Source organism: Crotalus tigris, unplaced genomic scaffold (genome assembly GCF_016545835.1).
Source record: "Crotalus tigris isolate CLP2741 ecotype Arizona unplaced genomic scaffold, ASM1654583v1 scf7180000024454.734221, whole genome shotgun sequence".
NCBI lineage: Eukaryota > Metazoa > Chordata > Lepidosauria > Squamata > Viperidae > Crotalus > Crotalus tigris.
Genome location: NW_024100623.1, coordinates 96425 through 116194, shown reverse-complemented (window position 1 = coordinate 116194; position 19770 = coordinate 96425). Strand labels below are relative to the sequence as shown.

At 39.0% G+C, this 19770-nt stretch overlaps 1 protein-coding gene across 1 annotated transcript in view; it reads left to right on the top strand.

Moving 5' to 3' along the window:
- Positions 1-19250, top strand: part of TTC21B (tetratricopeptide repeat domain 21B) — a 46820-nt gene extending 27570 nt beyond the window's left edge. The window contains exons 16-29 of the mRNA XM_039332215.1: positions 444-516; positions 2867-2977; positions 3814-3952; positions 4385-4491; positions 5597-5785; positions 5894-6004; positions 7384-7465; positions 8672-8822; positions 10023-10184; positions 10941-11136; positions 11618-11842; positions 13864-13984; positions 16901-16968; positions 17153-19250. Of these exons, the coding sequence (XP_039188149.1) occupies positions 444-516; positions 2867-2977; positions 3814-3952; positions 4385-4491; positions 5597-5785; positions 5894-6004; positions 7384-7465; positions 8672-8822; positions 10023-10184; positions 10941-11136; positions 11618-11842; positions 13864-13984; positions 16901-16968; positions 17153-17230 (1813 nt within the window). The 3' untranslated portion in view covers positions 17231-19250. The remainder of the gene's footprint in view (positions 1-443; positions 517-2866; positions 2978-3813; positions 3953-4384; positions 4492-5596; positions 5786-5893; positions 6005-7383; positions 7466-8671; positions 8823-10022; positions 10185-10940; positions 11137-11617; positions 11843-13863; positions 13985-16900; positions 16969-17152) is intronic.
- The last annotated feature ends 520 nt before the right edge of the window (positions 19251-19770 follow it).

Sequence of the window (19770 nt, the reverse complement as noted above, 5' to 3'; positions counted from 1 at the left end):
GTCTAAAACATGGTTTGATTTTGCTTAATTCAGTTTAAGAATGGTTAACATGGTTAACCAAAACTGGGGATGAACACTTCCAAACTGCTCTTCATCTTCACTGGCTGAATTATGATTTGGAGTTCCTTTCATCCCATTTCAATGTGTTCCACCGAATTACTGTAATCTCAGAAAAATACTTGCCCACAGATTCATGCATGCTAATTAAAGCTAAGGTCTCCAGGAGATCAACTGATTTCAGTTGTTTTTCTCTAGAACACAAGTATTCTATATTCCTATTAAACTGACGTTTCCAAGGAAGAAGCAGATATTTAATATTTACTATTAAAGATCAGCCCCTGACGTTTTTGATTCTTGAAAACCTATCTTATTTGAACTGCCAGTAAAAGCTTCTGTTTCTCACAGTGTTTATTTACGATAAGGTTTCTTACTGTTCTTTGTAGAGACCTGGTGGAAAAAATGCCAAGTCCCCACACCTTTCTTCTCCTTGGTGATGCATACATGAATATCCAGGAGGTAGGTTTCTCCAATTTTACGCTAAGAATACAAGAATGAAACTAGATATTGGGCATTTACAAAAAGGAGGGGAGGATAAAGTTGTAATCTGAAAGTGAAAAGTTCATCTACTCTATCACAATACCACTGCACTAAATATCTGCATGAAGTTGAAGAGATTCTTGTTCTCCTCGTCAGCACGGACACAAGAGTTGACCTTAGTTCCTCCACTATTCTCACTCAAGCTTCCTGTTCCCAAACAAAGTCACTCCCTTTAGGACAGCGGTTCTCAACCTGTGGGTCGGGACCCCATTTGGGGTCGAATGACCATTTCACAGGGGTCGCCAAACAATGTAGTCCGCCATTTTTTCCCCCTTTTCCTTAGCTGTGCTACTCCCTTTTATTCTATTGGCTTTTGAAAGCCAATAGAATAGACTCTCTTGAATAGAGTCTAATTCTATTGGCTTTCAAAAGCCAATAGGAATTGTCCAGGCTGTCTCTGCCCTGCTGAGCCCGCCAAAAGTCCCATTCTGCAAATGGTGCTGCAAGTTGTCTGCAGCGAAGGCGAGCTGTCTGGAAGTTTCCACCCCTCCCTGCTGAGCAACTACTAAAAATTTAAGTAAAAGAGGGCCAGGGGTGGGAGGTGGGAGGCCGGCGGGCGCAGGGAGGGTTGCTGGCGCGCGTGGGGCCCGGCGGGTGCCTTATCTCTCTTGGGCTGGGCCAGCTGGTGGCCCAGCCGGTGGTCGGCCTGCGCCGTCTCTGCCGCTTGCCAGCTACACCCCGGCCGGCGCAGGGGGTGGCACCACGCATGCGCGGTGCTCCCGGGCAGGGAAAGTCCTCGACTTACGACCAGTTGGGTAGTCCTCGACTTATGACCGGCTGGGTAGTCCTCGACTTACGACTGGTTGGGGGTCGCAGCATTAAAAAGGTTGAGAACCACTGCTTTAGGAGGTAAAATGAAGAATACAGGTGATACATATATGTCTTCTGAATCTTGTGGAGGCACAGTACTGAAGGCATCTCTTTGAAGGTTGAGACATTTACTTTAAGCCCCATATTGGATATTTTGAAATTTTTTAGAAACATGTTTAAGGTCAAAATCTTATACGTAAGAACTCAAAACGCCTCCAGAATGGTAAAAAAAAATGCTAATTTTTGCAAGGGGGGCAAGTATAGAGTTCATAATGGCTAGCAAGAAAAGTGGTTTAGATTGGTTATTGTATCTCTTCATATGTAGATTCTATGCATGCACTAAAATGGTGTATGATCTAAAGTCTGAGTTGTCTGTTTTTTAATCAAAGTAAAAACAGGTATATGAATGGGTATTACTGTGAAGTGGAGCTGTTTTGTCATTCCTGGCTTTCTGAGTTGCATTGTTCCTAAAAAATGTTCTCAAAGGACCTGTGCATTTGCTCTCCTTTTTAGCAATGACAATAGCACTTAGACTTATATATTGCTTCACAGTGCTTTATCACCCTCTCTCAGCGGTTTACAGAGTCAGCATATTGCCCCCAACAATCTGGGTCCTCATTTTACCAACTCGGAAGGATGGAAGGCTGTGTCAACCTTGAGCTGGTCAGGATCAAAGGATTTTTGCCAGAATGTCAATGTGGACTTTGGGAGCTTTTTGCTTACTTACTTGTCTTAAGAGTTTTCCAAGCATGAGATAGGCCAGTGATGGCGAACCTTTTAGAGACCGAGTACCCAAACTGCAACCCAAAACCCACTTATGCATAGTCGGGTGCCTGGTGGGCGTGGCCCATTGGGTGGGTATGGCACATTGGCTGGGCATGGCTGCGATGGTAACAGCAGACTGGGTGGGACTAAAAAGTTCAATCAATCAATTCCAACTTTGCAAGATTTTTTTTTCCACAAGAAGTTGAAATTGACTGATTGATTGAACTTTTTTTTTTTTTGCACACGACGGTGGAGGCCTAAAGCGAAGAGGTTTTATAAAACCCAGCTGAAGGCCTAGGACTGGGGCAACGGCACGCTTGCCCACAGATAGGGCTCTGAGTGCCGCCTCTGGCACCTTTGCCATAGGTTTACCACCGCTGAGATAGGCAAAACTATGACTGAACTGATGTTGCTTCAGCCCCCAGCAACACAGACAGCAAAGCCAAAAGTGAAAGATCTCAGCGTGCAGTTCTCATCAATATTTGGAGAGTTACATCTGCCCTGTATTAATGAAACTTTTAATTATGTGTTGATCGTGAGCTTTTGATTCTCTTGAAAAATTATTTTAGGAATGAGTGGGCTGATGAGTTCGACAGCAATTTTGTGAAACTGCATTGTGTTGGGTTGGGTTGTGCTGGATTGCATTTTAAGTCCAGTCCTATATAATCTTCACTTTTATCTGTTGCAATTCTAGCCTGAAAAAGCCATAGAGGCTTATGAACAGTCTTTAAAGAAAAATCCTAGAGATGGAGCCTTGGCTCGTAAAATTGGGAATGCTCTAGTCAAGACTCACAATTATTCAAAGGTATAGTATGAAAAACAAGAGGGGCGTGGTGGCCTAGAGGTGAAGAGGCTCGCCTCCCACTCAAAAGGCAGATGTTTTTCTAAGAGGGCACAAAGAGAAAATATCTGCTGTGAACTCCGCATAGGCGTCAGGAAGGGCATCCAGCCAGTAAATGCTCAGATTCACTCAGTCATCCCAACTCCAGCCCGAAGCAAGGGAAAAGAAAAAATATAGTATGAAGAACATACAGAAATAGTAACTTGCATAGTCTTCACAAGCACCAGGGACTTTTAGAGTTGCAAAGTAAGCAGATTCCCTAACATATAAAAGTGGGAGAAACTAGGATGCTATCAAGCACATATCCTTTTCCCCAGCTGCATTCATCAAGATTGATGAACAGTGCATCCAAAAATTTAAATCCTTAGTTGGGGAGTTTAAGATTGTAATCATGGTGATGTTCATAATGCCATTTGCTTTCCTCATCCAGGGGAATTGCCATTCCCAGAAACCCAGCCAGCCAGCCAGCCATTAGTAAACAATGCTGGTAGTTGTACTTTTGCAATACTGAAAGGGCCTGACATTCCCAGCTCTGATCTAATTCACAGCAAAACTTTTGTTTCTTGTTGCAGGCCCTTGCTTTCTGTATATGCATATTATTTTTTTCATAATTATTGTATGCATATTGCCTGGAATTATAACTGGAACAAAATATGAATACATTGAAAAGTAGATTGTATGTGGGTCTTTGGATAACATTATTCCTTAAGTATCTAAGAGGTTTTGAAAAGGCATCAGCCTATAAAAATGCATTTGAAATTTCATTTAACATATTTTCAGAAGGAATCTTTGGTTTTTAGGCAATCAGTTACTATGAAGCTGCTCTGAAAACTGGACAGCAGAATTTCCTCTGTTATGACTTGGCTGAGCTACTGCTAAAATTGAGCCAGCATGACAAAGCAGAAAAGGTTCTTCGGCAAGTCTTAGATCATGAACCTGGTAAGACCTCCCATTTGTTTCAGATTTCCCAAGTTTGTATACATGGAATAGGCAAACACTTCCAGAACTTATTTAAGCATTTTAAATTTGACTAGTCAGCTTGCTTCAATTGCATATTTTATGCAAGCACTTTATAGTTACAGGCTAAGTAGATTTAAAAAAAAAACACTTTTGGGTGCTGGGAGCCTCCGGAAGGACTGTTCATGGAACAGAGCCTTCTGTTTCACAGAAATACTGAGGGAATGTTGGCAATTTTCTCTGCCATGCCACCTCAGTTGCCCCATTTTCAATCAGATCAAATTAATTGAGCTATTTGGGGTTATATTTCTTTCCTAACTCTTGCTTCAATTTCCTTAGTGCCCTTATTTTCATTGAATGCCCCCCTCTGTAGTAATGCATGTTTCCCAATTCCATCTCCTTGTATTCCGACAGGCAATGATTTGTCTTCTCTGATGGAAGATATCCAGTACCTGGTTCTTCTTGCAAAGGTTTACAGCAAAATGGAGAGAACTGTGGATGCTGTTATTTCCTTGCAACAAGTAAAGAAACCCTAAATCAGCTAAAGCATATATAATTGAAATGACCTTGGGTTTTGTTTTTTTTTTCTTCTAATGATGATCCGAGGTCTTTCTTTCTTTCTGTTTCAAACTGTAATATGTTCTGTGTTTTGAGGATGCCCATAATGATGTCTCCGGAGAGGATGAATGTTCACTCTCTTTCTCCTCTACAGTACCTCTTTTATGGAGCAGTCTTAAGAAGGATTTTTACTTTTATAATACAGTAAAAAAAAAAGAGGCGTTTATAAATGTGTGAAGACTCTCAGTGGTTTTAGTGTAATGGTTTAATGTTCCACCAAAATTGAATGAAAAATTGGATCACTCATTTTTCAATATATCGCAGTTCCAGTTAAGTCGCGATTTGGGAAGAATCTTGAGGTGATTAGAAGATGGAAATGCAGATTGTATGTAGAAGGTGTCAATCAATGCAATATTGTCTCTTTAGCCTTTTTGGGGGTGGGGAATGAGCGTCAGGAGAGAAATGCTTGATGGACTTGGCTGATGGTGACTAGAATCCGAGTCCCCCAAGTGCCATGTTCAGTGTTGACACACTACAGCACCCTGATGGACCGTTCTACTGCATCTCTCCACCAGTTAAGAGCAAAAGTCAATCTGGCCACTTTGTCCTCGTGTGAGAGCTAAGCAGCAAATGTCCTCTGGGTGCCTGAGGTTCTAAAATCCCTCCCTGACATATGGAGGATAGAAAGGCTCCTTCTTGCAACCTTTGAGTGTCCTTCGGCAGGCAGTACAGAGCCACAGACAGCATTGGCCTAACTTGGTTCAACACAACCCCTACTCTGAAACATATCAAAACAAGAATGAGCACAGTTGTGAGTCTTAGAAACCTTCAGTCATCTTCAGAATTGTCTCTCAATCTCCTTGCCTGTAATCTCCTACTGAAATGGATGGAATGGAATGGAATGGAATAGAATAATTGGAAGAGACCTTGGAGGTCTTCTAGTTCAACTCCCTGCTCAGGCAGAAAACCCACCTAGACTATTTCAGACAAAAGATTGTCCAATCTCTTCTTAAAAACTTCCAAAAAAGCTGGGTTTTTTTTTTTTTGTTGTTTGTTTTTTTTCATCAGGCTCGCGAGATGCAAGCCAAAGTATTGAAGCGGACTCAGATTGAGCAGCCGGATGCTGTTCCTTTGCAGAAGCAACTGGCAGCTGAAATTTGTGCAGAGATAGCAAAGCATTCAGCAACTCAGCGGAACTATGAGAAAGCCATTACTTTTTACAAAGAAGCGCTTGTGCACTGTGAGACAGACAACAAGGTCAGCTGAGCTCCAAGCTGAGCCAATTTTTTTCCTCAGGTTTGTTTGGAAAGGCTTGGAGGTGGCCATATTTGGAAAAACAGTAAGGATCCTGTCTTTGATTCTCAGGTGATGTTGGAACTTTCCCGTTTATACCTTGCATTGGATGAAGTGGAGGCATGCCAGCACCAGTGTGCTGCCTTGCTAAAAAATGATCAAGACAATGCAGCGGCCACTATGGTGAGTTAGGATGATTCTTGTTTTCTTTTTTTTAAGGAATGTGTAAACGTTTGTTGCATTGTTACCAACGCAGCAACAAACCTGCGTTCAGACATACTCAAAAATGACGACCACTGATACAAATAGTAGTCAAAATGGAATCTAAATTAAGAGTTTTAAAATCATTTTAAAATGTAATGCCACTCTCTTCCCCCCCGCCGCCTCTCCCCCAAAAAACTCTGTAGCAATTAAGTGAAAAATAAATGCTAAAAAGACTTTCAGGGGTATTAATAAACCTATGTATATCCCCAATCTACTTCTAATTTCTTTTACAATTATACATCAAAAATACAACCACTGATCATAACTTAGTCCTTTGGGTGATTTGGAAAGGAGGTTACAATAGGCCTGTTTTGTCCAGAAGTATTCCCACAACAATATTATCATAATTCACACCGGATAGTAAATTATCTTCGGGGCTTGAAAACAATGCAGTTGTTTAGGACAGAGGAGTGACCTATCAGTGGCCGCAATTTCTCTTCATTTAACAATGCGAGTGTCGAGGGGCATGGCGTTTTGAATTTGCCAGCATTTCTGGCCAAAAGAAAGTTGGAATTTGTCATTTGGTCAATGGAATTGAAAACATGGAACGTGAGGTATGCAGAATGCTGTCTGTACAAGAATATTCTGTCTTGTCTATATTTTCCTTTCAGAGATAAGAAGGACCCTGACCCTTCTGGTATTTTGTAAGTCCATGAAGACCTGGTTAGGCGCCTAGGTCAGGGACACTGAGTGTGCTAAGGACCCCATTTCTTGGCTATCTTAACAGCTATGGCAGTAGTTTTACTCAGCAACCATATATATTTATTCTGTGTTGTTTTAATTGTTTTATGATGTAGGCTCCAGAGCAATTTATTGAGATGGACTAGCTATAGAAATGAAAAAAAATAAAAAATAAAATAATAAATAAATAAATAATAGAAGAAAATTCCTTCCATTGCTTTGAGATTTTCAAATCTCTTTCATTTATATCATCGCTGGAGGTCATTTTTAATGGGATTCGTTGATGGGAAAAGAATGCTAAGCTTCTTCCCTCTGGCGTGTAGTAAAATACAGAAAATGCAGCATTGGCCTCATTTAAATTCGATCCTCCATCAAAGTGAGTAATTTGTTTTCCCTTAAACATTTATGGTACACCGCTAGCATTGGCTAGGTGAAATATTTGGCCCATATAGAACAAACCTATAGAATTATACAGCTGGAAAGGACTTCAGAAGTCTTCCCCCAACTGAATTTTTATTCAGTGTTGCCAGAGGCCGATGTTTGCAAGATTACCTCAGTGCAGAGCAGGCTGTGCGCTTTCCTCTGATCAGTGAGCCTGGCTGCTTTAATTCTTGTAGATGATGGCTGACCTCGTGTTCAAGAAACAGGACTATGAGCAGGCTGTGTTTCATTTCCAGCAGCTTTTGGACCGCCATCCCGGTGAGCATTGAAGCCTTTTGTTGTTCTTTTCTTACAAGCCTCATTCAAAATCAAACAAATCATGAGAAAGGGCTGAAAGGAACCAATTTTCCCCCACAAATGATTAGAAATGAAATATTACCCAGAAGTGTGACAGGACAATCCGCTGTGTTCAAGATCAGATGAGAAAAAGTTTTCTAAACCATAATGGCCTTTTAAAAAAAGTAGATGAAAGGAGAATATATTTACATAATTTGCAGAGCCCATTATACAATAATTCTGTTTTGTCTTGCCTCCATGGGCTTTATTGTTTAAAGCACCTGTATTTGCTTTACCACAGGAAAACAGAATTCCAGTCAGAATAGGAAGTAGGCTATGTACTACTCAAATATTAAGGTCAATTTAACAAAGAACATTTAGACACTTTGCAAGCTGACAGAATTATTTGTAGCAATAGCTTTCACAGTCCGGATGAGAAGTGTCAGCTATTTGGCTGAATCGAGGGTGTTAAGGGTGCTCCCAGTAAAGAGTTTCCAGGGGCAGGGGACAAGAAGACGGAAGAAAAGAGAATATATTATGTAACTTTTTTAAGGAAATAAATTATCTTTCTGCATTGGTTGTACCAATCTGGTCTTCCATGAATTCTTGAAGTCCTTAATGTGATTGGGATAAAAAGCTAAAAGGAGTGTTCTGAGAATTTGTTTTTTAAAAAATAAGAATGTTCATGTTCTAAAAAACAAAAAGAGATACATTTAATATTTGTCGATTGGAAGTGATGATGTGATTATTGTATAACAAGAGGAGCATTCTCCAAACATTTTGAGCTTTACTTAGGTGTTCCTGTAATACAAAGGAACAGAGTAAGGAAGAATAACATGGTGCCTATAATTCTTTTGTTTTCAGCTACGGTATCAGAGTTCTTAGCTGCACAGGCCAGGCTTAGCTATTGTCTCATCTTCTCTCCCTACCTGCCCTTCCCCTGCAGCAAAAGTAAAGGTGTGTGAGTGTGATGGAGGAGGCCAGGGCTATGCTTGTAGGCTTGTCTCTTTACAGAGTGAAGAACGTATGACTTGGGAGGGTTGGCTTTCTTATTTTCTTTGGTGTTCATGTTTGTTCTGGGTGTGTATGTGTGTGTTTACATATGTATGCTTTTAAAAAAAAGACAGTTGCTTTATGTGATCTGAACATATATTAACACATAATTACTCTTCATTATCATGTGCTTAGACAATTATACTACACTCTCTCGTTTAATTGATCTGTTAAGAAGAGCTGGAAAATTAGAGGAAGTTCCAAGATTCCTTGCAATGGCTGAGAAACATTCCCCAAGGACAAAAGTTGATTCAGGTTTTCATTATTGCAAAGGATTGTATTTGTGGTAGGTATAGCTAGAAGAGTACTAAGAAAAAAAAAAAGAAAGCTGGAAAAACAAGTCTTTTTTATTTGCCTTTATGAAATATTAGCCAAGCAAGTTCAGTTAGTGTATCTGTATCATACATGCACCACGACTGATTCCTGATGCTAGAAAAATATGCTTTTTTCTGCATTTTCCTCTTTCCCCCCTCCCAACATCCTTGAGCCACAAGATGCTATTCCTCCTTAACCTCTTGTCTCTGTAGATAGATTCATACATTTCACTAAGTGTTTGTGTGGCTCTTTTAGTTTAAGCTTAATGTATTGTATAAACTCAGCCACTTTGAGTTTAGACATACAGTGGCAGGATGCGTCCCTCTACAGTACAATAATTAATAATATAATATAATATAATAAAATATAATTAATATAATATAATATAATATAATATAATATATAGAGGTACACATCCTCTACTCGTATTAGGCTAGTACAACAGGTTAAAAATATTGCACGGTTCTGCAGATCAAGGTAATGACGAATGGTGATGTGCTGTAATCAAATGCTAATTGGATATATACTTTAATAGAAGATAAGTGTGTAAATGTACAGTGAATGGTTGACCCATACATTGAATTTTTATTTGATGATGATTCTTGGTTGTAATGACGTGATGTAGAACAGATTATGTTTCTCCTATAAAGGATTACCTGTCAATCTTAGAATTAGCACTTTTATTCTATTATCATATTTGACAGAGAGATTTGATGCCACATGTTTTACACAGAGAAGCTAGTTAATTTGCTAAATGTGATTTAAAAAATAAACCTGGTGTAAAGCTGACTTGAGTCTGTGTGTCAAGATATCTCCCTTAGTAGCAACTGTAATCTTACTGCATTACGCTTTGTTAGTCTGATGCCCTAAGACTACTTTTCACTTAGCTACAACTATATTCTTGTCTTATGTTTGAACATGCTACTTTTTAATTTCTGGGAACGAAATGAAACATTTTTTGTTCTTTAGCATTTCATTTCCTCTAGTAGCTTTTATTAGTATGATCCTATGGCCTACATTCCCTCTATGAAATCACAATAAATTGAGAACTTCATGTTTACTAAAGTCTGAAGTTGTAATATGTAAACGCAGTAACTACAGTAAATCTAAAGGGTTGTTTTTTTAAAAAAAATCCTTTCGCACAAGACGTTAAGTTTAATTTTTTTGCTAGGTACACTGGTGAACCAAATGATGCCCTTCGACATTTTAACAAAGCAAGAAAGGATAATGATTGGGGACAAAATGCAGTGTATAATATGATTGAAATTTGCTTAAACCCTGACAATGAAACGATTGGAGGTGAGGTATTTGAACATCTGGATGGTGACACAGAGTAAGTGATGACGACTCCTACTACTTTAACATGGTATCCTGTTCAATGAATGCAGTCAATCATGTTTGGAAGAACCCCTCCAATTTGTTTTTGGGTGCAAACAGCATAGGATGAAGCAGTAAATTTGTGTCAATTCATCCTGTGCATTATTAGATAACAGTGTTAAGAAGCACCTGATGCTTAAAAAAAAAAACTTGTTTGGTGGTTTAAATTTTCAAAGGGTGATTTCTATTTCAGCCCAACCTTACATTGAAGACATGTAAAAGCCTTCAAATCTTATCTAGCTAATTCAATAAAACAGGAAAACAACTTCTCTAACTGTACAGTTGTTTACTTCTTTTGTCAACATTTTTTTTCCTTTTCCGCCCTCAACAAGAAAGACTGAAATCCATCTTCAAACATTCAGAGAACAAAAGGAAAGAGGCATGTTGTAGGCTTGCCCTTTTTTACAGAATGGATTTGCCTTATAAATGGATTCATAGCTGATGAAGCATTGACATTAACATCATAAAACCAAATTCTACTTCCAAAGCCAATTTTCAATAAACCTTCAAAAGAGGGCTTAAGCCAAGCGACTGATACAATATGAGCATTATGGTGCATTGAAGAAGCACCACTTCTCTCTGTGCATTAAACTGAAAAGTGCTGTTAAATACTTTTTGCATTTCTATCTTGAATACATGAAAGAATGTCTCTTTTCCACCTGCTGCTAATGCATTCTAAAATAAAGCCTTAATGTTTTTTTCTTATATCTAGCAGTTCTACAGAAAAGCAAGAATCAGTCCAGCTGGCTGTGAGAACAGCAGAAAAACTCCTAAAAGAATTGAAACCTCAGACTGCTCAAGGTCATGTTCAGCTTGGCATAATGGAAAATTACTGTTTAATGGCAACTAAACAAAAATCAAATGTTGAGCGAGCACTACATGCCTTTACAGAAATTGTTACTAATGAGGTAAGTTGTTGAAAACATTTGTTCAGTTGAACATCTAGAGCAGTGATGGCGAACCTATAGCATGCGTGCCAGAGGTGACACTCAGAGCCATCTCTGTGGGCACACGCACCATCACCCTAGCCCCGCCTCCCGCTGCAGCCCCCTCACCAGCAGACGCCTGGAGTGTTACCCCCGGGCGTGGCCCGTATGAAGCAGCGCAGCCAAGGATATGGCAGCTGGGCAGCAGAGACAAGACTCCGCCCTTGCACCCTGTCGCGCGCAGGTGATGCTGTGGGGCATGGGCAGAGGGCATAGCCACCATGGCACTGCAGGGCTGCCTGGGCGATCTGCGGTGGGCCGTGGAGGTGGTAGGTGGCCCTGCGGGTGAGGGGAATGCAGGAGCAGGCGGAGCGGGCGAGGCGGGGCAGTTTTGGGGCACTCGGTGTCTAAAAGGTTCACCATCATTCTCAGTTTATCTTCTCTGTTCCATCTATTGTTGCAGAAGGATCATGTCCCGGCGCTTTTGGGAATGGCTACAGCGTACATGATTTTAAAGCAAACCCCAAGAGCCAGAAACCAATTGAAGAGAATTTCAAAAATGAACTGGAATCCCATTGATGCCGAAGAGTTTGAAAAAAGTTGGCTTTTGCTTGCAGATATTTACATTCAGTCTTCCAAATATGACATGGCGAGCGAATTACTAAAGCGGTGCCTTCGTCACAACAGGGTAATTAATAAACTAGAAACCATTTTAAAACTATTAATTGGTTAATCTATCTCTTGAAATTTGTAAGGAGCACTTAAGAGGAAGAGGCTTATGGCTACAGTTATAGCTCATCATAGGTTTCCTTGCCGTCCTTGGCTGTGTTCTGTCCCAGCCTATGTGAGTCCTTGTTAACGCACAAGGGCAAACCCCTCTTTTAACAAATAGACTCTTTTCTTCTTCTTTTTTATTTCTTTTCTCCTTTTTTTTCCTCTTCTTTTTCAAGTATCTTTTCTTTTTAATGTTTATGTTTCTTTTGTTATATATATTTTATTGTTAATTAGCTTATAAGTTGTTTAATTTTTCTTAGGATTTTTATAATTGTAGTTAAGCCTATATTCAGCTTTGGGAAGCTCGGGGAGGATGGAGGGGGTGGTTTGGGAGGGGTTGAGGGTTGTTTTATTGTTTTGTTGTTGTTCTTTTTGTTTTTTGTAAAAACTTTTCAAAAATTCTTAATAAAAAAAAAAACAAATAGACTGGAAATGCAGGAAAAATAAACCCCTTTTATCAATTAAGTACAGATCTGCAAAATGTTCCAAAAGCAAAGGCAAACAAAACACGATGCAAATGGAGAATTGTCCCAAGGCAAACAACATGATTCAAACAGAATTGTTCACAGGCAAGACAAACAGAACATGATTCCATGAAACTTAAGTCCTTTGCAAATAGTTGCCTTCAGCAACCAGCACCGCCCACACCTTCCCTTTTTATTATGCAGCCCCAAGGCGTGGCTTCTCAATACTATCTCCTCCTCCCTTGGAGTCGCCCCATTGTGTCCCTCTGTCCTGCTCTTGTTGCCTGTCTGCATTTGTGACTGTCTATGACAGTGATGGCAAACCTTTTAGAGACCGAGTGTCCAAACTGCAACCCAAAACCCACTTATTTATCGCAAAGTGCCAGGGCTGCATCAGCACTGTGGTGCCCTCAGGGAGGGTGGGGGGCATGGCCCACTGGATGGGCATGGCTGCAGTGGTCACGGCAGACTGAGTGAGTGTGGCCGGGGCCAGTCCCTCACCATCTCCAGAGCATCCCCGGGGAGCCAACGCCGCTTGCTCATTCACTTCCTGCTCCGTCGCTTCCAAACGCCATGTGCTCGCTACTCTGGTGAACTCTGCTGAGGCAACGGCGTGTGTGCCCACAGAGGGCTCTGAGTGCTGCCTCTGGCACGTGTGCCATAGGTTCGCCACCACTGGTCTATGTCTTCCAACTGTGAGTCCTCAGAGTCTGACTCAGCTTCCCAGCACAGCTGGGTCTCAGCCTGAGCACGAGTGGACGGGCCAGGCTGTTCATCAGATTGTAAGTCCTGGAGCTCATCAGAGCCTTCCTCCTACTCTGATGGCTCTCCAGGCCCCTCCTCCTCCTCCTCCGAATCCCCGGACTCAGCTGCTGGCTCCACTGGCTGGCACGGATCACAACAGGCTGTTCAAGGAATTCTTCCATGTTATTTCCTTTAGAGGTAGTCCTTGACTTACAACAGTTCATTTGGTGACCTTTTAAAGTTATGTCATTGGAAAAAGTGACTTGATGACCATTTTTCACATTTACAACCATTGCAGCATTCCCATGGTCATGTGATCAGAATCCAGATGCTTAACAACTGACTCATGACGGTTGCAATGTCCCGAGGTCATGTGATCACCTTTTGTGACCACCTGACAAGCAAAGTCAATGGGGTAGCCAGATACACTTAACAAAAAATGTTACTAATTTAACAATTGCAGTGATTTATTTAACAACTGTGGCAAAAGAAAAAAGATTGTGAACTGGGGTAAAACTCACTTACCAAATGTCTCACTTACCAACAGAAATGTTGGGCTCATTTGAGGTCGTGAATCGAGGACTACCTGTATTAGCAAACAAAGGGAAAGTTCTGGTTTAGTCTAACATCCTCACAATACTTTTTAGAAAAAGCCCCGAACTAGCTTATTATTTTAATAACAGGATTCTAACTTTAGAAATAACATCCTTGTTTTGTTTTGTTTTAGTCCTGTTGCAAAGCTTATGAATATATGGGATACATTATGGAAAAAGAGCAAGCTTACAGAGATGCAGCTATAAACTATGAGATGGCCTGGAAATATGGGAACCAAACCAATCCAGCCATTGGTAGGTCTATTCTTGGCATTTGCTTTTTGTGGTTTTCCAATAATTATTACCAGCCAAGACAAATCATTTATGAATCTTGCAGAGTTTGGAAAGGGGAAACATGCACTTATCATCAGGTCAGATTATATGTTCTCCTATTCTTTATCAGATCATTTTTCATCTGCTCTGATTGATATGCAGGTTCATTTTGCTTGATAAAAAATACAGGAAACCAGAAGTTGCCTCCAAGATTTACGTTTTTATTCAGCTGAACAAAGACGGGCTTCTCTAAAAGAGAGAAAAAGCCTCAAATATCAGAAAAACCTTATTTTTATACCTACTTTGATTACATAAGCAATTCACCCAGCAAAGCTGACACACATAAGATAAAGACTAATAAGAAGAAAGAAAGCAGAAGTAGCTAGAAATGTTCCTTTTTGGGTGGCTTGGGTGTTTCCCTAAGACACCATATGTTCCCGGGTGGGTTAGGATATTGGGTGTTTCCTTTGCTGTCCTGTTATGACCTTGCATTCATGGTTCTGCAAGTGGTCAGAAATAGTGGGGCCATCTGCACGTATTCACAATTGCTACTGTCCCCTAAGTCTGGGTCAATATGATACCTAGCATTAGAATATTAGGGAATTGGTATTAGAACACCTATTGTAAATTGTGGTCTCAGCCTACTGAAAGCAAAATATTGAAGAGAGAGATAGCCACTGCCAGTGCTTCAATAAAATGTGCATGATTTGTTCTTTAAACATTTCTATTTTAGCCTTGATGTCAAGATCTGTGTTCAGTTTAGTACTTTTAATTGGAAAATATGTTCTTTCAAATAGTAGAAATCTATTTGAATGTATCTAAAATTAGCCAAATGTATTAACAACCCCACAGCTGTCATCTAACTTGATGCTACATATGTTTGCTTGGCAATCTACTTTTGAGCAGGTATATAAGGCACTGTGCTGCAGGCTAACAAATTGTGGTTGATTTTATCAAGAAGCAGTCCTCTGTTAAATTAGCATAACAGAACAAAAAAAAATAGCAATTCAGAAAACATAAAAGGCCATTCCTCCTTTTTATAAGTATGATGCATGTATTTATTGCAGTGTAAATCATATTGAAATAACATTATGTAATAGAAAAATTGTTAGTTTTTTTCTAAAATTGGTACCTGTCTCTTTTAAAAATATTTGGAAAGCCAGTAATGCAATTAATGGAGAGTACATGTTTTCATCCTGGAATAGCATACTTTTCAGAAGAGCTTTTTGTGCATGCGTGCATACACACACACACACATGCACGCGCGCACACACACACACAATTTATAATAGGCATTCATAAACAGGCATCATGCATCCAGATGGAAAAAGTACATATTTGGATACATCATCACTTGGATTTCTGGAGAAGACCCCTCCATTTTTCAAATTGATGAGGTGAAGTACTATGTATGACAGCTGATTTTGTGCTATTGGAGATTGTTGGCAGCAGAGAGCAGTGTGGTTCTAAGAACTGTCAGGTTGGCTGAGGTAGAATTTAGTTGAAAGGAAGTTACTTAATTTCCTTGTGGACAGAAACAAGCTTGCTTTCAAGGAAATCAAGCTATCCTCTCATTTATTCCTTCCAAAGTTCTTAAATTTTGAGAGGAGAAAAATGCTACCAGCTTCAACATTTGTAGAATTTGGTGGGGTTCAGCTCCCTCCCCTTTTGTTTACTCTAGTCCTCTTTGGTATTTGTAGGACCTGAAAAGGAGTAAATTCACTTGCATTTGGGAGATGAGTGTAGGTTTCTGTATTCAATTCTTAAATCCACAAGCCCTTTTCTTCTGCTTGGCCTTGGAGCTCAAATCCATGTTGTTACAATGCATTCTTCATTCCATGAAGCCACTGAGGAATGCTGTATACCTAATACTGAAATGTAATCGATTCCAGAGTGAACTCCGTAAAAAGAATCTACACTGAGATTGTCCCAGCCCAAGCTCCATAACAAGCTGGCTTGTTATCACTTACAATATAGCTCAGCACTTTCTAAGCTGAACAAAGTTAATATAAATACACCTAATTGTGCTAAATTCAAATTTCCTCAGTTCCATAGAACCCGTTGAGGATTATTTCATGCATGGTATGAGAACTTGGGTGAGGGTTTCTACCTCCCTAGAACCACAGGGGCAACGTCTCTGTGAATAAGATGCCCCGTCTACAATGCCCCAAGACATGCTTTGATTTCACCAATCATTTCCAAATACAAGGGCCATGCAGATAAATTTTATGTTCATTATCTTTTAAGGGACACTAACCCTACACTTACACATCAGATGGCCATTTTTTTTAACCAAGTCCCACAACTGTGCATTTTTTTAAATTAAACATGCTGTTTTATTGTCCCATTATTTTTTCCCTTTCCTAACTAATTGTTGTATTAAACTGTTCCTTCTTTCGCTGTATTATTATTATTATTATTATTATTATTATTATTATTATTATTATTATTATTATTATTATGTAAAAGGCTGGTCAAAGACCATAATAAAGATATTTGATTTGATATTTCATGCAGAAGAGGCTGGGAAATTGATTGGGATGTTCTTTTCAAACCAGCTGAAAGGAAAGTGTTGTAGTAAGCAACTACGAAATTAACTTTTTCCAGTCAGAAAATGTGAATGAAAGGAGATGTGTGATGGGAAATTAAAGGAAAAACTTCTCTATGGTTTGTCCTTTCTTTTCCTGTTTTGTTGTTGTAAAAGATTTTGAACTTGAGAGTAATTTTGACTGATATGAAAATTATGTATAACAGACCAGCAGCTTATCTTATTTTAAAATCTTCCATTTGTACCATAATTTAAACTGGAGAGACAAACATGCACATATCATCCTAGTTCTTTGTTTTTATTTTCTTAAAAAACTCCAAAGCAAAATCTGTATCATTCTGCTTTTTCAGGTTTCAAGCTAGCTTTTAATTATCTGAAAGCCAAGAGACATATTGATGCTATCACTATTTGTCATAAGGTAAGCTCCACTGATTATCTGATAATGAATGGGGAGTTTTTTGCATATTAGGAATCAGAATCAGAATAAAGCAAATATATAACCTTATGGTGGAGTAAATATAGACAATACATTTACATCTCTTTTAAAGTTAACTTGTAGCTTGAAAAGCAGTCTCAGTGCAAGTTTTTTGTTCATTCAACAGGTTTTAGAAGCACATCCAAATTACCCCAAGATAAGAAAAGAAATACTTGATAAAGCACGTGCATCTTTAAGGACTTGAGCATTGATGAAGGCATTTGTGTTGATTTGGAAGATAAAAGGAGCTTTAAAGTCATCTGTAAAATTGAAGATGCTGCACATCCAACTAGTTCCCAGTGAAAAACAGCAGAGACTACTTGTAGATTTATTTTAAAAACATGCTGCTTTAGTATTTAGGGTTCAGTAAAAACAAAAGATCATTGGTGTCTAACTTTCCTCTTGAAGATACTGGCTGTGATCCAAATAAACTGAGTAAAAGAAACAACAGGCACAGTTGGAAGTTTCTTTTGAAGATTGCTCTGTGGCAGAGAATTCTGTAGAGAGAACTTCCAGCTGTGTCCATTGCGCTTTCTACATTGTAGAGGTGATTTATTTGGAGTGTAATCAATGTTTTGAAACAGGGTCTACTTTGAATCCCCAGGAATACCAAGAAAGGGGAAAAGAAAGTACTATACTACAATGTTATATTTGTATCTCTCTAGTTTTAACTATTTTGTTTTTGTAAGATATTCTTCTTTGCTGGAAACCTTAAGCAATAACCTAATTCTTATTTAAATTTATTTTACTCTAGCAATAAATACCTCATTATTGCATATTGCATAATGTTTGTGTGCAATATTGCATATAAATATGCAACAGTATGAAGAATATGATATAGAATGAAAGATCTCTGCTCCAGGGTTTTCCTGAAAACTTTTTTCCATGTTAACAGCTGTATTCTTTTCTGTTGTCCATCCACAATATTCAATCTCTGTATCTTTTGCAAGTGGATCAAACTAAGACACGGCTGTCAGACTCGCCGCATCACGTGACATGTTGTGACATATTGTGACTTTTTTCACATTGTCTGAGTTGGGATGGGCGCGGCCTCCGGCAGTTTAACACCCCTGAACTAAGAGATGAAGCCTTTTCCTAAGATTACCATGGACTTCTTAAATTTAAGGAGATATTTGAACCTCCGTTGCCTACATTAAAGCTCAAATTTAAATCAAGAATTAAAAATCAAATTGTTACCTGTATCTCTGGGTCCCTGTAATACTATCTTTTTATTATCATTTCTGATAAAGATGCAATTGTCTGTCATACTTGCTCTTAATTGATTCTTTGGGTTATTGTGGCAAAGAACTATTGAGTGATTTATTTAGAATTTCCAGACAAGACTACTTCTGAGAAACTTTGGTTTTAGTGATCCAATGAATGCCTACGCTATCTTGAATTGACTATAATCTAAATGGATGTATGCACCATATAACCACTTTTGTTATTCTGTCTCAAAAAGATGTTCACATAATCTGCTCTCTTCCAACCACTTGCTAAGTCAGTTGGAGCTGGAGAATTTGTTAAAGGGAAGGGATAGTCCCCTTCACCAGGCATTTTTTCTAGTGTTTTTATTACTTTTTTGTGGAAAATTTGGGTGGGGCAAGATTGCTTTTTTTAAAAAAGTAGTATACACTGCAGTGTTTCCTTTTACCACATTTGGATTTTTTTAAAAGACTTACATATTAAAACCAAACAGTTTTTATAGCCAGCACTGTTTAGTTTTCCTGTTGCCCCAACACAGGAAGAGCCAGCTGAGGGCATCTATTAGTTTCCTAGATTCAACATTTTAGAACTTGAGCGTGATAGCTGGAATTTTAAATGTTGTTCCAGGGGAGGTGAGCACTAGGCCTGACATAGTTATTACTTGTCAGTTCTGCCTGTGGTTCTATATAAGGAGGTATGTAGGTGAGGCAACCTGAAGTTGGGAGGGGAAGGGCAAAGCAGAAAATTCCACTGTTACTTCCTTAATGGTTTGATTTAAGCCGATCTTGTATGGTATTAATACAAGAGAAACAGCAGAATTAAAACTGTATGCCATGTAAAGCTCTGTACCTATATCTGCATCGTCCAATTCTCAGGCCCTGTGTAAAATATTTTTTATATAATCACCTCCTTGGTATCTATGAAGCTGGAAAACTATCCGTGTTACAGGTTGTTATATTATTTTGGAAAAGTGAGTGAATGTTTACTGTATATTATATAAAAACAGATTCTCAAATCTATTTTTGCTTATTATAGCAGTGTGGATTCTGCGATTAGGTCCTGCAACTTCCTGGCATCCTTAAATCCAATTTCAATTTTCAAAGACTGATGTTAAGGTTTCGTCCTTGTGGTTGAGTGTTGGTTCTATTTTGTGTGTGTGTGTCATATCCACATCCTGTTGCTGCACCAATTGTTGCTACAGTACACCAACAGTCTTTATTTAGTTTTACTGGTTTTGCTTTTTCAAAAACTCTTTATGCAAACTATACATAATGGATTTTAGCAGGAAAGGAAGTGAATTTTTAGTTGAAGTTTAAACTCTCTCTCAATTTTTTTTAGAATGTTATCTGTAACCACTACAGGATAAGATTTGTAACCATAATCATTTATACACGCTTATTTTAGGCATTTAATTTTGCTTCAGTTGCCAGTGAACTGAAGTCTGGTTATTTACGGCATAGCCAGTTCTGTACAATATTTTGCTCACTACTATTACAATAGGCATTTTTTATTTTTTTGTGGATTGAAATTTGTAATTGC